General features: G+C 41.8%; 1 protein-coding gene across 1 annotated transcript in view; it reads left to right on the top strand.

The window, feature by feature from the left end:
* The window catches only part of SLC67A2 (solute carrier family 67 member 2), a 51,457-nt gene extending 33,782 nt beyond the window's left edge, over positions 1-17,675 (top strand). Inside the window, exons 4-6 of the mRNA XM_077296657.1 lie at positions 8,813-8,942; positions 12,338-12,547; positions 15,235-17,675. Of these exons, the coding sequence (XP_077152772.1) occupies positions 8,813-8,942; positions 12,338-12,547; positions 15,235-16,022 (1,128 nt within the window). The 3' untranslated portion in view covers positions 16,023-17,675. The remainder of the gene's footprint in view (positions 1-8,812; positions 8,943-12,337; positions 12,548-15,234) is intronic.
* The last annotated feature ends 2,611 nt before the right edge of the window (positions 17,676-20,286 follow it).

Raw genomic sequence — 20,286 nt, 5'->3', positions numbered from 1 at the left:
ACGCTGGTAACCAGGGTAAACATCGGGTTACTAAGCGCGGCCCTGCGCTTAGTTACCCGATGTTTACCCTGGTTACCCGGGGACTTCGGCATCGCTCCAGCGCCGTGATTGCAACGTGTGACCGCAGTCTACGACGCTGGAGCGATGATTATACGATCGCTGCGACGTCACGGATCGTGCCGTCGCAGCGATGAAAATTTCAATGTGTGACGGTACCCTAAGTCTAAAATAAAAACAATAGGCAGTGTGAAAATTGCTAGATTACTAATTGTTTTTTTTTTAAATAAAGACCGTAATATATGTAGCACAGAAAAGCATTTCAAACAATAGGTAATTTTCTGATGATCACTTCCATTTAATTTGGGCCAGAACCCCTGATTCAGAAGCAGCAGGGTGAAATTATCTTGGAATATAAGGTACAATGCTTCAAGAAAAGAGAATATATTAGGCCGGCCTCACACTCAGCGTATGTAAATACGGTCCGTTTTTTACGGCCGTAATACGCAGAAAAGTCCCCAAAATAGTGATCCGTATGTCATCCGTAGGCAGGGTGTGTCAGCGTATTTTGCGCATGGCATTCTCCGTATGTAATCTGTATGGCATCCGTACTGCGATATTTTCTCGCAGGCTTGCAAAACCGACATCTAATGGATTTATGTGCTCAAATGTTCGTTAAAACATATATACAGTATATATATATATATATATATATATATGTCATAGAGACACACATATATATATATTCTGTATTTATATTTACTACAGCGCGATATCTGTGAACAGCCGGTAATTCAATTGCCGGCTTTTCATTTCTCCTTCACAAACCCGACAGGATATGAGACATGATTTACATACAGTAAACCATCTCATATCCCCTTTTTTTTGCATATTCCACACTACTAATGTTAGTAGTGTGTATGTGCAAAATTTGCGCACTGTAACTTGTAAAATAAAGGGTTAAATCGCGGAAAAAATTGGCGTGGGCTCCCGCGCAATTTTCTCCGCCAGAGTTGGAAAGCCAGTGACTGAGGGCAGATATTAATAGCCTAGAGAGGGTCCATGGCTATCGGCCCCCCCTGGCTACAAACATCTGCCCCCAGCCACCCCAGAAAAGGCACATCTGGAAGATGCGCCTATTCTGGCACTTGGCCACTCTCTTCCCACTCCCGTGTAGCGGTGGGATATGGGGTAATGAAGGGTTAATGTCACCTTGCTTTTGTAAGGTGACATTAAGCCAGATTAGTAATGGAGAGGCGTCAATTATGACACCTATCCATTATTAATCCAATAGTACTAAATGGTTAATAAAACACACACACATGATTACAAAGTATTTTATTGAAATAAAGACACATGTTGTTGTAATATTTTATATTAGACTCTTAATCCATCTGAAGACCATCGTCCTGAAACAAAGTTAAAAAAACAAACAACAATATTCCATACCTTCCGTTGTTATGTCCCACGAAGTAAATCCATCTGAAGGGGTTAAATCATTTTACAGCCAGGAGCTGTGCTAATGCACTCGCTCGTGCCTGTAAACCCCGGGTACTGAAAGGAAAGCTGGGTGATCTGTAGTTACCTTGAGTTGCGGTGATGCGCCCCCTGCTGGATGTCCTCATATGAACTCGAGCGTGGGAACTTTTCCAAGGCTCCAGTTCATGAGGACATCCAGCAGAGGGCGCCTCACCGCAACTCAAGGTAACTACAGATCACCCAGCTTTCCTTTCAGCACCCGGGGTTTACAGGCACGAGCGAGTGCATTAGCACAGCTCCTGGCTGTAAAATGATTTAACCCCTTCAGATGGATTTACTTCGTGGGACGTGACAGATCATCGGAAGGTATGTATATTGTTGGTTTATTATTTTTCAGAGCGAGGGTCTTCAGGTGGATTGAGAGAGCAATAAAATATTAAAACAACCTGTGTGTTTATTTCATTAAAATACTTTTTAATAATGTGTGTGTGTTTTTTTAACCCTTTCATACAATTGGATTAATAATGGATAGGTGTCATAATTGACGCCTCTCCATTATTAATCTGGCTTAATGTCACCTTACAATAGCAAGGTGACATTAACCCTTCATTACCCCATATCCCACCGCTACAGGGGAGTGGGAAGAGAGTGGCCAAGTGCCAGAATAGGCGCATCTTCCAGATGTGCCTTTTCTGGGGTGGCTGGGAGCAGATGTTTGTAGCCGGGGGGGGGGGGGCAATAACCATGGACCCTCTCCTGGCTATAAATACCTGCCCTCAGTCACTGGCTTTACCACTCTGGCGGAGAAAATTGCGCGGGAGCCCACGCCAATTTTTTCCGCCATTTAACCCTTTATTTTACAAGCTACAGCGCCCAAATTTTGCACATACATACTACTAACATTAGTAGTGTGGAATATGCAAAAAAAAAAGGGATATGAGATGGTTTACTGTATGTAAACCATGTCTCATATCATGTCGGGTTTGTGAAGGAGAAATGAAAAGCCGGCAATTGAATTACCGGCTTTTCACTAACACCGCTGCGTATTTCTCGCAAGTCACACTGCTGGTCCGTGTGGAATCCGTATTTTTCTCGCCCCCATAGACTTTCATTGGCAATTTTTTTTCGCAATACGGTGACAAACGCAGCATGCTGCGATTTTCTACGGCCGTACAAGACCGTATATTACGGATGCGTAATATACGGCAGATAGGAGCTGCGCCATAGAGATTCATTGGGCCGTGTGTAATGCGTATTTTACGGATTTAGTTTATGCGCTCATACGTCCGTAAAACTCGCTAGTGTGAGGCCGGCCTTAAGGTGTCCTTACAAAATTCAGTGGCAGAATATGGAGGTTAAGGCTTCTTTACTTAAGGCCATCACTTGACCAACAAACAAAATGCTTGGTCATCCCACGATAGATCTTTTATACCGGCAAAGAAATCATTGGTTTCGACAGCACATCGTCCCCTTTAAACGGGAGATGTACTGACGATAATGAAGATATTCTATGGGCAAAGAACAATCATATTAATGTTCTGTCTGTGCCCATGGGTTGAAACAGGTTAGTAAATGAGCCTCTATAGACTTCTGTATCCTCGATCAACTGTCGTTTAGACCCCTTTCACACATCAGTTTTTTGCTATCGGTCACAATCTGTCAAATTTTGAAAAAACGAATCCGGCGACTGATGCCGCCGGATCCGTTTTTTTCTCATAGACTTGTATTTGCGACGGATTGCGGTGGCTGGCCTGACGTTTCATCCGTTGTTCGCCGGATCCGTCGAAAATTGTCTGTCTGGCGGCCAGAGACGATGGACAAAGTAATGTTTTTTGTGTACATCGAAAAATCGGACAGCGACAGATCCGTCGCCATCCGTCGCTTGCTCGAATGGAAGCCTATGGGTGCTGGGTCTGTCAAACGACGGAATCCGGCAACGAATTCCGTTTTTTTTTTTACTGAGCATGCTCCAATTTATTTAGGATCCAATTAACCAGATCCGCTAGTCGGATCCGTCGTAAAACAAATCCGTCGCATCAGTTTTTCACAATCTGCGGCAGATCCGTCGAGCCAACGGATTGTGACTGACGGCAAAAAACTGAAGTGTGAAAGGGGCCTTAGCAGCCTGAATACCAGTATAAACACAGGGCTGGATCATACCTCTGTTATCAGAAGGACATTTCTCTCACTTCTGATCACATGACTTTCTCATAACTATAGCCTGGTTTACACATGGCATTTCAGGCTATTAAAAGTGTGCCGATAGACCGTTGATTGGCTCTCGTTTAGACAGACCGACGAAAATGAATGGGGCAAGGAACGATTGTTAACCTGTTTCTGACCTCGGACGGGATAGTACGTCCGAGGTTAGATACTGTGCTTTGATGCAGGGCTCCGGCGGTGAGCCCGCAGCAGAGCCGATCGAGCTGTGCCAGCTTCTTGCCTCCCATGGAGGCTATTGAAGCATGGCAAAAGTAAAAAAAAAAAAAAAAAAAAATTTAAATCGCCCCCCTTTCGCCCCATTCAAAATAAATCAATAAATAAAAATCAAACCTACACATATTTGGTATCGCCGCGTTCAGAATCGCCCGATCTATCAATAAAAAAAAAAAAGGATTAACCTGATCGCTAAACGGCGTAGCGAGAAAAAGTTTTTTTGGTCGCCGCGACATTGCATTAAAATGCAATAACAGGCGATCAAAAGAACGTATCTGCACAAAAGTGGTATCATTAAAAACGTCAGTTCGGCACACAAAAAATAAGCCCTCACCCGACCCTAGATCATGAAAAATGGAGACGCTACAGGTATCGGAAAATTTTTTTTTTTTTTTTTTTTTTTTTTTTAGAACTCGTACGGACCTGGAGAATCATAATGGCAGGTCAGTTTTAGCATTTAGTGAACCTAGTAAAATAGCCAATCAAAAAACAAGTGTGGGATTGCACTTTTTTTGCAATTTCACCGCACTTAGAATTTTTTGCCCGTTTTCTAGTACACGACATGCTAAAACCAATGATGTCGTTCAAAAGTACAACTTGTTTCGCAAAAAATAAGCCCTCACATGGCCATCTTGACGGAAAAATAAAAAAGTTATGGCTCTGGGAAGGAGGGGAGCGAAAAACGAACACGGAAAAACGGAAAATCCCAAGGTCATGAAGGGATTAAAGATGACTTGTTACCAGGTTAAAAGCAGACAGTTTTGTTTTTATTTTATTCTCACTGTTCCCCTGAGTAGCCCATTTTGATTTTTTTGTTGCTTAAATTCCACATGGTTCCAGAGATATGAGCTTTCTTATTTATTACTAATGTTATGGCTTTTACTAAAGGGGCAATGTTCACAGGGTAATAATGCAGAGAAGACCAAAGACAAGCCCTAGAACATCCTGTGGGGTCAGCCTCCTTGGTATCGACCATAAAATTAGCTTTAAATGAAAAGACTCACATCTCTGGAATAGTATGGAATAAAAACCAGCATACTGAGGGGATCATTGGTAATAAGTAACACCAAAAACTTGCCACTTTTACCTGGTGATGGGTCCACATTAACACGATTGTTCGGTGCCCATAGAATTTCATTATTACTGCAGTGCATTTACTATATACACAGTACGATATGCTGCCGATAACAATCATTTTTATGCCAGAATAAAAGATCCATCATCTGACAAACAAAACATTCTGGCAGATTTACACAGGCCTACAACTGCCGATACGCCTTTTACGATACGGCGACAGTTAAGGGGCCTTATTCGTCAGTGCCGCTTTTTACGGCGCTGAGAAATAAGGGTATAGCGCCATCCAGCGTCGGAAAATCTCTGGGGCCTCGGCTACAGGGGGTAGCTGAGACCCCGGAGAACATGATTCGGGTCGGCACTTACCGTCCACAGTCTTGTGATCACCGTTATTTACTGATTAACGGCGATCGCAAAAAAAAGTCAGATTTCACATTTATTTCTCTCTCTGATATGATCCAGCATACCAGACGAGAGAGAAATGGGGTCCCCCGAGCCCCCCGGTACCTCCGCTATCCCCAGACCCTCCTCCTTGAAGAAAATGGCAGGCGCATGCGCAGTGCGCCGGCTGAGATCTGCTGGCCAGTACCCAGCAACAATAGGAGATTTTTCCTATTGGTTTATTTTGATCACTGTCATACACCCTATCACAGTGATCAAAAAAAAAAAAAAAGTAACTTAAACTCCCACTTAGGTAAAAATAACAAAATAAAAAAATGTAATTTTTTCCATTAGGGTAGGGTTGGGTTTAGATCTAGGGTTAGGGTAGGGTTGGGGTTGGAACTAGAGTTGGGATTGGGTTAGGGTTGGGGCTAGGGTTAGAATTGGGGCTAGGATTGGGGTTAGGGTTGTGTTGGGGTTAGGGTTGTTACAGTTGTGGTGTTGGGGTTAGGGTTATAGTTGTAGTTAGGGTTGGGATTACGGTTAGGGTTGGGATGAGGGTTAAGGCTGTGTTAGGGTTGGAGTTACAATTGGGGGGTTTCCACTCTTTAGGTACATCAGGGGCTCTCCAAATGTGACATGGTGCCCATCATTGATTCCAGCCAATTTTGTATTAAAGAAGACAAACGGTGCTCCCTTCCTTCTGAGCCCTGCCATTCGCCCAAACAGTGGCTTTCCCCCACATATGGGGTATTGGTGTACTCAGGAGAAGTTGCACAACAAAGTTTGTGGTCCATTTTCTCCTGTTATCATTGTGAAGATAGAAAAGTTTGGATTTAAAGTACATTTTTTGTGAAAAAAGTAAAATGTTCATTTTTTTTTCTTCCATTGCTTTAGCTGTTTGGAGCACCTGAAGGGTTAATAAACTTCTTGAATGTGATTTTGAGCACCTTGAGGGGTGCAGTTTTTAGAATGGTGTCACTTTGGGGTATTTTTAACTTTTAACCCTTATAATGTCCTAACAAAAAACAATTATGTTTCCAAAATTGTGCTGATGTAAAGTTGACATGTGGGATATGTTATTTATGAACTATTTTGAGTGACATAGCTCTCTGATTTAAGGGCACAAAAATTAAAAGTTTGAAAATTGCAACACTTTTCAAAATTTTTGGCAAATTTCTGTTTTTTTTTAATAAATATACGCAAATCTTATCCAATAAGTTTTACAACTAACATGAAGTATGATATGTCACAAAAAACAATCTCAGAATCAGTGGAATTCATTAAAGCGTTCAGAGTTATTGCCACATAAAGTGACAGTGGTCAGAATTGTAAAAATTGGCTTGGTCACTAAGGTCAAAATTGGCTCTGTCACGAAGGGGTTAATCAGCCTGTGTAAAGAGTGCTTAAAGGGAATCTGTCACCAAGTGATCTGGGAGCAGCATAACGTAGAGACAGTAACCCTGTTTCCAGCGATATGTCACTTACTTGGCTGATTAGTGTAGTTTTGATAAAATCATTGATTAATCAGCAAGAAATTATCACTAAAGGACTAGTAAATCTGCTGCCAGGTAGTCCTCTATATTCATGAGTTCTGTATAACCCCGCCCCCACCACTGATTGTCAGCTTTCTGTGTACACTGTACATGGGCAGAAAGCTGCCAATCAGTGGTGTGGGCACTGGTAGATCTGCGGCAGATAAAACATTAAATTAAATTTATCAAACATGCAAACCCGTAAGTGACACATCGCTCAAATCAGGGTATTTGGCCCTTCATGCTGCTTTCAGAAGGGGTAGCAAAACATGTTGTCAGATTCCCTTTAAGTCACTCACTGAGATGGATACAAAGGATAAATGGTCAAAAGCAAAATGGCATTAGGCCATTAAAAATGTCCTTTACAGCAACACCAATTTATGTAAGAGGGTTTTGGATACCAAAGGTGACTATAATCATGTAATCATGCTTGATATCACACTGGGGGATATTTTTTCTTTTGCATACCTGGTTAACCCCTCGGTTAATGGGCTGAAAACTGACTAAATTACATGCATGTATTCCAGCATTGTTCTGTATTGTAAATGGCCTGGATCTTGTTACATGAGCATCTACCGCTCTGAGCTTCATAAGGAGAGTATATGGGAGCTGACTCCTTGCTTTCTAATCTGCCAGCCATTAGCTTGTAGGCCTGTCCGGCCACAACTTTCTTTTATGTTTTCTCAGCTATATTTCCAGAATTTCTAATCCCAAGCTAGTCATACCAATACACCCTGTAAATAAGAAGCATATGTGCTTCATGCCTCCCCCCATGCTGTCTATACAGTGGATCATGAATGTGAATAGACTGCCAATATAAACAGACAGGAATTATTTATACATTTATTTACATTCAAATCAAATCCTTAGGTCATATGTAGCTTATATTATATCGTTTTTTTCATGGTTTCCGTAAATGTATTACTTAAAAAGGACCTATTATCAGGTGAAAAGTGGCCAGTTTTTGCTCTTATTTTATTTCTTCTGTGCCCCTGAGAATTCCACTTTTTATTTGTTTAAATCTGACAAGTGGTTTGTGAAGTACGGGCCTTTTATCCGGTGCTAATGTTTCTGCTCTTTACATAATTTAATAAGTGCCCTTATTAAAGACCCCCTCCCAGAGAATCCTGTAAGTCACCCGTCCCTTGGCAAAGACTATGAAAATGACCCCTAATTATAAATGCCTGTATCTTTGGAACCGTATTGTGGGTTAAAAAAAAGAAGGAAAACAGAATTCTCGGGAGCAGTGGAATAGCATAAGAGAAAACAAATGGAGTCTTTTGACCTGTACAGGTCCTCCTTGACCTTTTCGGAGTATACTGGCACTTTCTGTTTTGGTGTTTGCCTTTTCCACTAGCCCAACCCAGTGATGCATGCAATTCAACAAAAACACTGTAAGAGAGACAAACCGCAACTGTGACCCCCTAGCTGACCACCTGTGTAGTATATACTGTGGACTGTTATTTTTTTTTTAAAGGGTTTCCTTGTTTCAACATTTTTTTGTTCCATGGGCTAGTCTAGCCGAGGTATAAAATACCAAACTGAGCTGTGCTCCCCTTCACCTGCTCCAGCCATTGCTTGCAGGCTGCAGTGGTGACGGCACCATTACAGTGCACATCCCTGCTGCTGCCAATCACTGAGCTCAGGTCTACACTACAGTCGTGATGTCACCACTGCAGCCTGTGAACAATCACTGGCACAGTGGAGGAGAACCTGCACTGGCGCGAAGGAAGGGGAGTACCAGCTCAGTTTATTTATTACCTTTGCTAGCCGGAAAACCAAAGTACTGAGGATGCACTACTAATTTATGGGATGGGAAGAATTATTATGAGTCTTCCAAAACTAGAAATCTGACTAAAAAACCTGTAACATTATAATGAAATATGAAATGACGTTTTATTTCTTTGCAGGGGAGTTGGAGTGATATTGTTGGACACCGGTATGCACTAATTACCTGTATTCTTATTAGTGCACTTGGATATGGTCTCCTTGGTATATCCATTAACATATACATATATGCAATTGCTAGAATACCTGTGGGTAAGTCATCAAAATTTCGTGACCTCAGGGTTTTTTAGATCACTACCATATCTGAATTGTTCTCCAGGCAGCACGGTGGCTCAGTGGTTAGCACTGTTGCTTTGCAGCACTCATGTCCTGGGGTTCAAATCCCACCAAGGACAACATCTACGTGGAGTTTGTATGTTCTCCCCACGATTGCGTCAGTTTCCTCCAGGTAGTCTGGTTTCCTCCGACACTCCGAAGACATGCGGAAAGGGATTGGGAACAGTGCCAATAATGTTTGTAAAGCGCTGTGGAATTAATGGCGCAATATAAGTGAGTAAAATAACTAAAATAAAAATAATGTGATGCAGGAACCACTACGGGCAATTCACAAGATAGATAATTGCACTAAAACAATTTCAGCTAAATATAATAATACAAACTATAACATTAAAAATGCTAAATAAATATATTTTTCGTCTTCACGTAATAGTCCTTGTGTCATCGTTTCTAAGACAAGACATTCTGGCAGACAGGGTGCCCGCTGATGTGTAACGGTTAATTGCAGAGACACCCCTCAAGCTTTACGTAGTTGTGCTTTGGAGTCTTTGTGGAACAGATTCGTTTCCACTCCACTATCAAAATTTTAGTGGGGCTGTTTCCTCATTAAATCTGAAACCATAGGCTTTCTGTCTGCATGCTAGAAAACTTCTGTATACTACAATGCTTAAAAAGAAACTGACTTTGCAATAATCAACAGCACAGGCGAATATAAGAAAGTTTGTAATATAATCATATATCCACCTCCTTCTGTCTCCTACACATCATCTACTCTGAAAAACTAGTTAAAATCCGTCTTGCTCCTTCAAGACTCGCTGCGTGTATCATGGGGTGTCTATGAGAGGGGAGAGTAAGGAGCAAGGAGAGGATACAGGCAGAGGGACAAATAGAAGCGTCATGATGAACGTTCTATCAAGTCTTTTACCCCACCCCAAAACTGATTCAGAAAACTCAGCTCTGCTGTCTAAAACACTTCATTATGCTATACTAAAAAATGAGCCCAGGAAAGAGTAGGACTTGTATGCTTGTATATAAGGGTTTGGGCATTTTCTTCTTAAATAGCATCTAAGGCTTCTTTAAAACCATTGATCTTTCTGACTATAACAAGCTTTTAACTATAGCGAGAGGTTGGCTGGTCCACAGATTAATTTTGCTCATTGTAAGGGTACCGTCACACATTGAAATTTTCATCGCTGCGATGGCACGATTCGTGACGTCGCAGCGTCGTATAATCATCGCTCCAGCGTCGTAGACTGCGGTCACACGTTGCAATCACGGCGCTGGAGCGATGCCGAAGTCCCCGGGTAACCAGGGTAAACATCGGGTAACTAAGCGCAGGGCCGCGCTTAGTAACCCGATGTTTACCCTGGTTACCAGCGTAAACGTAAAAAAACAAACAGTACATACTCACCCGTCGGTGTCCTTCAGGTCCCTTGCCGTCTGCTTCCTGCTCTGAGTGCAGCCGTACAGTGAGAGCAGATCACAGCACCGCTGCGCTCTGCTCTCACTTTCCGGCCGGCACTCAGAGCAGGAAGCAGACGGCAAGGGACCTGAAGGACACCGACGGGTGAGTATGTACGGTTTGTTTTTTTACGTTTACGCTTGTAACCAGGGTAAACATCGGGTTACTAAGCGCGGCCATGCGCTTAGTTACCCGATGTTTACCCTGGTTACAAGCGAAGACATCGCTGGATCGCTGTCACACACAACGATCCAGCGATGTCAGCGGGTGATCAAGCGACGAAAGAAAGTTCCAAACGATCTGCTACGACGTACGATTCTCAGCAGGGTGTCTGATCGCAGTAGCGTGTCAGACAGAGCGATATCGTAACGATATCGCTAGAACGTCACGAATCGTAACGTCGTAGCGATGGAAATTTCAATGTGTGACGGTACCCTTAAGACAGCAGGTTAAAAAGTCAGATAAAATGGGGTACATCCATAGGGATCAAAATTGTGAAAACCTAAATAGCATATAGGAGTTGCCATCACTCACTGATTGGTAAGATGCCGACCACTCGGACTTCCACAAAAACAAATCCTATGAGTAACGTACAACAGCGCTCTGGACAATGCTGGCAACTGGTTTACCTGAATTGGTTGAGTTGCACTCCCTAGATCAGAGGTGTCAAACTGCATTCCTCGAGGGCCGCCAACAGGTCATGTTTTCAGGATTTCCTTAGCATTCCACAAGGTGCTGGAATCATTCTGTGCAGGTGATTAAATTATCACCTGTGCAATACAAGGAAATCCTGAAATCATGACCTGTTGGCGGCCCTCGAGGAATGCAGTTTGACACCTCTGCCCTAGATGTACAATATCCTTGTAAGAAAGTGAACGGGGTAAGTGCTGATATACCATCACTATCCTTGATGGGCTTCACCTTTGTAAAGGACCACTGCAGCAGTGTTTAATTACCTGTGTTAGCAATCAGTACTGTGTTTCAGTGTGTGCAGTGAAATACCCATCTCTGTCTTATGCGGTTACCAGTTCTACATCGGTCCCTCTCCTGCATCATGTCACAATAATTATGACCAGCTGGCTCCACATAATGTTATGTTTATGGACCAGACATCATTTTCTCAATGTAAGCGAATGAGACTCCGAACGAGGCTCTCATAGACTTACATTAAGGGTTCGCTCACACTAGTGCATATATGAAACAAATGCTATTCAGTGTTTTTTCAGATAGCATAACAATTGGTCCGAGTGCTATAGGTTAGTGCTGATCAGCGTTTTTTTCTCTATAATGATTTGGCATGCATGCTGCAATTTTTGCAGTGCAAATTGGATCAAACTCGCCATTTAAGCCTATGGACTCGTGAAAAACATTGGACTGCACACTGTGCCATGCTCTACTGTGACATCTGAGTGCAGTCCAATATATGGGACTCAGAGAATGGAGAAGATGGAGGATTTTTGATCTCCATCTTCTCTTTCCCTGTTTTACGATTCTCTGGTCTGGGACTCAGATCAGAGTTTGTTTGGAGTGTCATTAACATAGTTGATCCAATCCTCTGGGAAGTTACCCCGGCCTTAGAGAGGAACTAATGGTCTGCAGCGTGAACAGCCAAAAAAGAGCTGCCGTCACATGATGCAGGAGAGAACTGGAGCAGCGCTAGAAACGGCCAAAGACAGCAACGTGTAAGCATTTTAATACACGCACTGCATACACCGTTCTGATGAATAATAGAGGAGGCAATAAAAAAAACACTTACGTGGTCCTTTAAAATCTCATCACGGAAAGTAAGCAGATGGGGGGGGGGAAGTAAGCCTAGTATATGACAAAATAAAGATGGTGCATAAGCAGAGGTTTGTCAGTAGAACAGATATTCAAATTACACCAATATGTTTGTTTTTTTCTTTTATAGGAATTTTTAAACATTCACTTTCAATTTCTAAAGCATTCCTCTCTGAGCTTGTATCTGAGAAAGAGCGCCCCCATGTCATGGGAAGATTTAATTCAGCGTCCAGCATGGGTTTTATCCTGGGACCTGTTGTTGGTGGTTACCTAACAGAGCTGCAGGGAGGTTTCTATATTACCTCTGTCCTTTGTACATGCATATTCATTATCAATGCAGGTAAGGAAGGAAAGACATATTAACCAGTGCAAGGTCTGCTTTTCTTTTTATGTATCTGTTATCTGCTTTATTATTTCTTTTTAGTGCACCATTGGCTCCATGGTGCTGTACATAAGAAGGGATTACATACAAGATACAGATATAAATTACAGCTAAGAAACTACCAATCACAGACTGGTACATAGGGGAGAGGGCCCGGCCCTTGCGGGCTTTCAGTCTATAGTAAAATGTCACTGCTGTTTATAGGTACAGGTGGAGCATCTTTCTGTGGGCTGTGCAGTATCCAACATGCACTGTATACCACCAGCCCAGCTGACTCCATTGACTTCTCATGGGGCCAGTCAGGTTCAGTAACAGAGGCTTCAAACAATCTCCAGCAAAGATGTGACCAGAGTTTAACGAATTCCTGTAACTTTTTTTATAACTATAGGGAGGTGAGACAAGAACTTTTGTCATGTGTAATCCTCTTACTCCCTTACCAACCACTTCGATTGACACATTTAGGTAATATTTAGCATTTTACAAAATTAGAGAGATGACCCTTTGCATATCTGTGCACTCCTAAATTAGGCAACTTGTCGCCTATGTGACTCTGTATTTACTCTACTTGTTAGTGTAGACCTGGGTACATGTAGTATGTACTAACTCTGAACATGTTTTAAGTCCAATGCTCTGCTTGGGTCAGAATTTAAAGGGAATCTGTCACCCCAAAAATCGTATATGAGCTAAGGCCACCGACATCAGGGGCTTATCTACAGCATTCTGTAATGTTGTAGATAAGCCCCTAATGTAACCTGAAAGATAAGAAAAACAGGTTATATTATACTCACCCAGGGGCGGTCCGGTCCGATGGGCGTCGCAGTCCGGGTCCGGCGCCTCCCATCTTCATACGATGTCGTCCTCTTCTTTTCTTCCTGCCAGGGCTGCTGCACAGGCGTACTTTATCTGCCCTCTTGAGGGCAGAGCAAAGTACTGCAGTGCGCAGGTGCCGGGAAAGGTCAGAGAGGCCCGGCGCCTGCGCACTGCAATACTTTGCTCTGCCCTCAAGAGGGCAGACAAAGTACGCCTGCGCCGGAGCCGCGGCAGGAAGACAAGAAGAGGATGTGATCGTATGAAGATAGGAGGCGCCGGACCCGGACCTCGACGCCCATCGGACCCGGACCGCAGCGTGTCCGCCCCTGGGTGAGTATAATCTAACCTATTTTTCTCATCTTTCAGGATACATCGGGGGCTTATCTACAGCAAACCAGAATTCTGTAGATAAGCCCCTGATGCCGGGGGCCTTAGCTTATATATGATTTTTGTGGTGACAGGTTCCCTTTAAAGGGAATCTCGTCACAAGGATTTTGCTACTTCAGCAGCACAGTGTAGGAAAAGTGACTGATTCCAATGATGTATCAGTCAGTTTACTAGGCGTAGCCGTTGTGACACAATCAATGTTCTTAGATATAGCGTGAATCAGAGCTGAGAAAGCTAACCCCATCCCCGAGAGGCTCTGTATGTACATGGTTTGTTGACAGATTACATATCAAAAATCTGCTGATTTCTGTTTGGTTTTTCATTTTTTCTTTTTTTGATATACACATTGTATTATTTTTTAGGCCATTTAATTTATGATATTATGTGCAGAAAAACAAGAGTGGAATGGTGAAAAACACAATTGTGAAACTTAGGTTATGCGCACATGACGTCATTTCGACGAGGCTTGCACAGCCACTGAGTTTTCCTAGGCGAAGTGCTTTAGGGAAATGGTGATTGTTCCCTTAAAGGGCCACTGTCACCCCCCTCCAGCCGTTATAAACTAAAAGAGCCACCTTGTGCAGCAGTAATGCTGCATTCTAACAAGGTGGCTCTTTTAGTTTTAGGTTCAAGCATACCCCAAATAAAGCGTTTTTATACTTGGCCACAATTCCTGTCTCTGGCCACGTAGGCGGGTCCTCACTCCCCAGCTTGGCCAGCTCCTCTGCCGTCACTCACATCTTCCTGCGCTTTCGGCGCCGCCCCCTCAGCGCTGTTATCTTTTCAAATCCGGCGCCTGCGCTGTGTACTGGTGTCCTGCGCAGACGCAGTAAGCTCTGGCCGTCTGATGTAATGGCTGATACCAGAGAACAAAAGACATCCACAGAAAACCAGGATGAATCTGCTGCACAGCAAATAGCTGTAGGACCTGCGATGACGTCACTGCCATGTGATTGCCCTAATCACAGGGGGTGACAGTGGCCCTTTAATGCGACTTTCACTCTGTATGGTTAAGTAAAGAGAGTGGGTTGCTTCCACTAGAGTTAGCATGCCTACTTTTTTAAGTGCTTCAGGGTTTATGAACTTTGAAGCGGTTAAAAGACATGAAACAAGAGGGATCATGGGCATACTGTCAATTTTACGTCACTGCGCACTCTGTTCATTTTATGTGGCGCTTTTTCAAGAGGATTCTACCTGAAAAAGATGGCGTGTGAACATACCTTTACTTTTTTTATTTCGGTGTTCATTGTGCAGTAAAATGACCTGATATCTTTATTTAAAGATATTCCCATTAATTATATAACAGACTTTAAATGCTTAGTTCAGATACACAGAAAGATGGTCAACCCATTTCACATAGCTTTTTATCTCTTTGCTACTTCTCACTTCTACTTCGTGTCCAAGAATCATGTAGAACAATTTCAATTATTTCATATTTTAATTTTCAGGTCTTGTCTGGATGATGCCACAGACTACGGACACAGCAAACATTGTCACTCCTGGTAGACATGGGAATTTGCCCGATAACCTGACATCTCATTCTAATGGTACAATACAACTCTCATTGGAAGCCAATGGCATAATGCCAAGCAGATCTGCACAAACATTGTGGGCACAGATTGTGTCTGTATTTAGGAAAGTCACAGGCGTGGCTTTTTCTCAGATGTGGGACATATTTTTGGTTCGTCTGTTAATGGCAGTTGCTGTCATGCTGTACTACAGCAACTTTGCTTTGGCAATGGAAGAAAGATTCCTTATGACTCCACGGATGACTGGCTATTTAATAAGTTACGGCAGCACACTGGGAGCCCTTGCTGGTTTTTCGCTGGGACCACTTTCTAGACTTTATCAATATAATATTTACACCATGCTGTTACATTCCAGCGTCCTCACGTTCTTTTCCATCTTGTTATATTCTGTAGCACCGAAGATGTGGATCGTTGTATTGTCCTCAACGTTCTTGGCTTTTTCTACAAGTATAGGGCGAACATGCATTGTGGATCTAGAACTCACTCTAGGCCAGAAGCATGGAAGCGGTACTCTTATAGGTGTTGGACAGTCAGTGACATCGGTGGGACGAATACTTGTTCCCCTCTTCTCAGGAATTGCTCAGGAATATAGTCCTTGTGGGCCGCCACAGCTTGGAGCCGTCTTGGCGTTAGCATCTATATTCCTAATGTACAAAAGTAAATCACACTATGATGGGTCAGCCCAAAGCAAACATAAAAGAGAATGAATAGTCTTTCTTTAATATTACAATAGAAATATATTGAATCTTATATAGGGGCATGTGCAATAACTACTGATTTCTATAGCGTAAAACACAAGGTAAGATGATACGTCTCTAAAAGCCATGACTTGTATTTGATGCTCTGCTACTGATATACAGATTTTAATTAATAAGTTTAGTGATTGTAACCACTAATACGATAGACATTCTGCTGTTCTAGACTATGAAGTCAAACACAATTTTGCTTAATGATGAGCGATTCTCGTTAGGCTGGAGTTGCCTGGGAATGGCGTATGTAATTCTAGTTTAAGTGCCTCCTTAGGAACAAAATTACACTAAAAATGATTGAAGTAAAATGTAGTATATTGTTACAAAGACACTACCGGTATTAGAAATTAATATCTTGGCTGTGGATGAATTAGATTATTATACCATGATAATTTGTAGGGCTTCCACATTAAAAAGGTGTTCTCATCATAAAATGTTTTGGTATACTTCCAGGACTCCATGCCATACCTGATACATATTGATGGTGGTTCTCCCTCTGAATCGGAGAGGACCACACAGGTGAATTTATATGTATAGTGGCTCACTACACAGTGCAGTAGGTTGCCAAAAGACTTCATGCAGAGGGAATTACTGTGAAAGCCATAGCACTTTGCTGCAACTCCTTATTCGAACAGTCCTGGCAATCCGGTGGCCAAGATCAGTGATGGCACTGAAATAGGTCATTACTTTGGATGTAAAACAGTCCTTAAAGCACACCTCCAGCTCATACTAAAAACTAAGGGGTCACATTGGGTAAAACTGAAAGGATAGTGCATGATACATTGCATGCAGCGATTCTCTTTCATACACCAGCTCTTCAGGTCCTGAGGAAGTTGGCATCACACAAAGTAGCCATCACTCCACACAATGGTGAATTGTACTGTAATTTGCTTCAGATTTCTGTTGATTTTCCTTTCCTAAAAAAACAGTACAGACTCATAAAATATAGGCCAAATATTTTTTTGGTGATGCATAGTGTACAGCACAAATTTTTCAGTGCCAAAAGCAATAGTAGAATTGTTCGTTTTTCTACCCTCGGCACCCAGAAAGAGTATGAAAAGTTATATGTTCCCCAAAATGCTGTTGAAAAATACAAATTAAGCACACAAAAAGAACAAAGCAAGTTTTCGTGCAACACATCAAAGAAAAAGTTAAAACGTCATTAAAAAATTCACACTGAAGGCATCAAAACTATGAATTAACACATGGAATTATATACCGTATTTTCCGGCGTATAAGATGACTTTTTAACCCCTGAAAATCATCTCAAAAGTCGGGGGTCGTCTTATACGGCGAGTGCGGTGCGGATGGTTCCCAGGGTCTGGAGGAGAGGAGACTCTCCTTCAGGCCCTCGATCCATATTCATGTAAAAAAAAAAGAATAAAAATAAAAAAATATGGAATATACTTACCCTCCGATGGCCCCCGGCTCTCAGCGGTGCAAGCGGCGGCCTCCGTTCCTAAGGATGCAGTGAGTGAAGGACCTTCGATGACATCGCGGTCGCGTGACTGCCTATTACAATAGTGTATATAGTGCAAGTGATCAAACGATTACAGGTTCTTTTCCTATATGAGGGACATAAAAATGTTTTTTTTTTTTTTTTTTTCTAAATATACATTTTTTTTATACTGAATCAACCCTTTTTCTTCATTTAAGGCTGTGTGCACACGTCAGAATTTCTTGCAGAAATTTCCTGACAAAAACCGGACATTTCTGCCAGAAATCCGCATGCGTTTTTTTCGCATTTTTTGCGCTTTTTTTCCCCAATGCATTAAAATAGCGGGAAAAACGCGAAAAATCCGCAAAATTAATGAACATGCTGCTTTTTTTACCGCGATGCGTTTTTTTTTCGCTGAAAAAAACGCATCATGTGCACCAAAATTGCGGAATGCATTCTAAATGATAGGATGCATATGTATGTGTTTTTTATGCGTTTTTATAGCGCTTTTATCGCGAAAAACGCAAAAAAACCTGAATGTGTGCACATACCCTAAAAAAAGAAAAAAAAACACAACATTTTTTCGGTATCTCTTATTCTGTTAAGGGTTGTCCACTACTAGGACCACCCCTTCTTAAAGTATATGTTCGGCCCCGATGAAATAATAAAGCCTATACTCTCCTCTCGTGCCGGCTCCTTTCCAGCGGTGTCAGAACTTGCGGTTCTGGGGTTGTGATGCGGTGGAAGGACACATGATGTCCGCCCAATCAGTGCTGGCGTCAATGTCTCCGCCTTTGAACAAACTGAACATGAAGAGGAAATCTGGGATGAGCTGCAGCCCAGACTTGCTCTTCATGTTCAGTTTGTCCGAGGCCTTAGACAGTGACACCAGCGTTGATTGGGTGCCGGGCATCACGTGTCATTCCACCACATCACAGCCCCGGGTAGAGCGAGGGCTGACACTGCGGGAACAGCGCCGGCACAGGAGGAGCTTATAGGCTTTATTATTTTATCAGGGCCGAACATTTACTTTTAGAAGGGGTTATCCTAGTAGTGGACAAACCCTTTAAAGTCAAATCCATCAAAATAAAAACCATTTATTTAACCAGTGAGGTAAATGTATATAAGAATTGACGTATTTCACTTGTCGCACACCTTCCGCCCAAAATATGCAACACAAAGCAATCAGAATTTGTATCTACTATAAATGGTACCAATAAAAAATATACATCTGGGTAAGCAAAAAAGTCCCATTGATGGAAAAATAAAATTTTTATAGGTCTTGGAAAATTGTGACACAAAGAAATGTGAAAGTTTACGGTACACTAAACTGATTATAAGAAAACCCCCAAAAAAGATATGTTTAATGTTGTCATACTTGTACTAAACAGGAGAATCGTGTTGTCAAGTAATTTTTATCACACAATAAATGCCGTAAAAAAAAAAGAGCAATGGTGGAAATGCATTTTTTTTTTCAATATTTCACCTCCCTTGGCATTTTTTATTATGTCTTTCAGTTCAATATATGGTAAAATCAGTAATATCATTTAAATATACACTCTATAAATATAAGCCATCTTTCTCCTAATTTGACTGAAAAATCGAAAAGTTGTCTCTTGGAGGAAGGATGGAAAATGGAAGCAAAAAAAAACAGAAATTGTCTTAAGGGGTTGGGGTTAAAATAGGACAGGGCATTACATTTTTGGTTGGAGGTGTGCTTTAAAACACTTTATTGCATTGTGCATGGAATTATGTTGCATTAGCAAATTTATTACTTTGTTATTGATAGGCTAAAAAAAATCCTGCATATACACTACTGTACAATACTCAATCCTCCACATACATATTCTATCAAGTGTATAGATATAAAACACTTTCTATTGTAGAATATTAAAAATATACACTTGACATTCTTCTGTAACATGGCTTACAAGTTCTGAGCTTGGGGCGTGACATTTTCACTTATTTCCTTCTTCATTTCCTGGAATTTTATCACATAACTAAGCCATGTTTTCGTCATAATTAATGGAACATATACAGTTCCTTGAAAAAGTATAATTAATATCCCGTGAACAAACATAAATGTATTTTACGGGTATTTATGTGATGTACCTACACTAATATATATATGTAAATTGTGGCATGCATTTGTATTCAGCCCTCTGTAGTCTGGTATCCCTATTTAAAATCTTGAGTGACCAATTGCCTCCAGAAGTCATAGAATTAGTAAATTGAATCTACTTGTGTGTCATTTATTCTCACCATAACTACAGTTGTTCTGTAAAGGCCTCAGAGGTTTGTAGAAGAACATTAGGGATCATAACAACCAAGGCACACCCTACGGAGGTCGGGGATAAAGCCAAGAGGCCCATGGTCACTCTGTAGGAGCTGCAGAGATCCACAGCTCTGGTGGGAGAATCTGTCCAACTATTAGTCATATACTCCACAAATCTGGCTTTTATGTAAGAGTGGCAAGAAAAAAGCTATTTTTGAAAGGAAGCCAAAATAAGTCCCTTTTGCAGTTTTCAAAAAGCCTGTGGAAGAAGCTGATCTGATGTGACCAAAGTTGAATTTTTTTGTCTAAATGCAAAATGTTATGTGTGGCCGAAAACTAACACTATTTATCACTCTAAATCCCCATGCCCACCATCAATCATGGTGGTGGCAGCATCATGGTGTGGGGATGCTTCTCTTCAGCAGGGACAGGGAAACTATTCAGAGTTGATGGGAAGATGGATGGAGCTAAATACAGTGCGATCTTGAAGGAAAACTTGTTAGAGGCTG

Source organism: Ranitomeya variabilis, chromosome 3 (genome assembly GCF_051348905.1).
Source record: "Ranitomeya variabilis isolate aRanVar5 chromosome 3, aRanVar5.hap1, whole genome shotgun sequence".
Taxonomy (NCBI): domain Eukaryota; kingdom Metazoa; phylum Chordata; class Amphibia; order Anura; family Dendrobatidae; genus Ranitomeya; species Ranitomeya variabilis.
This window is presented reverse-complemented; position numbering and strand designations above follow the sequence as displayed.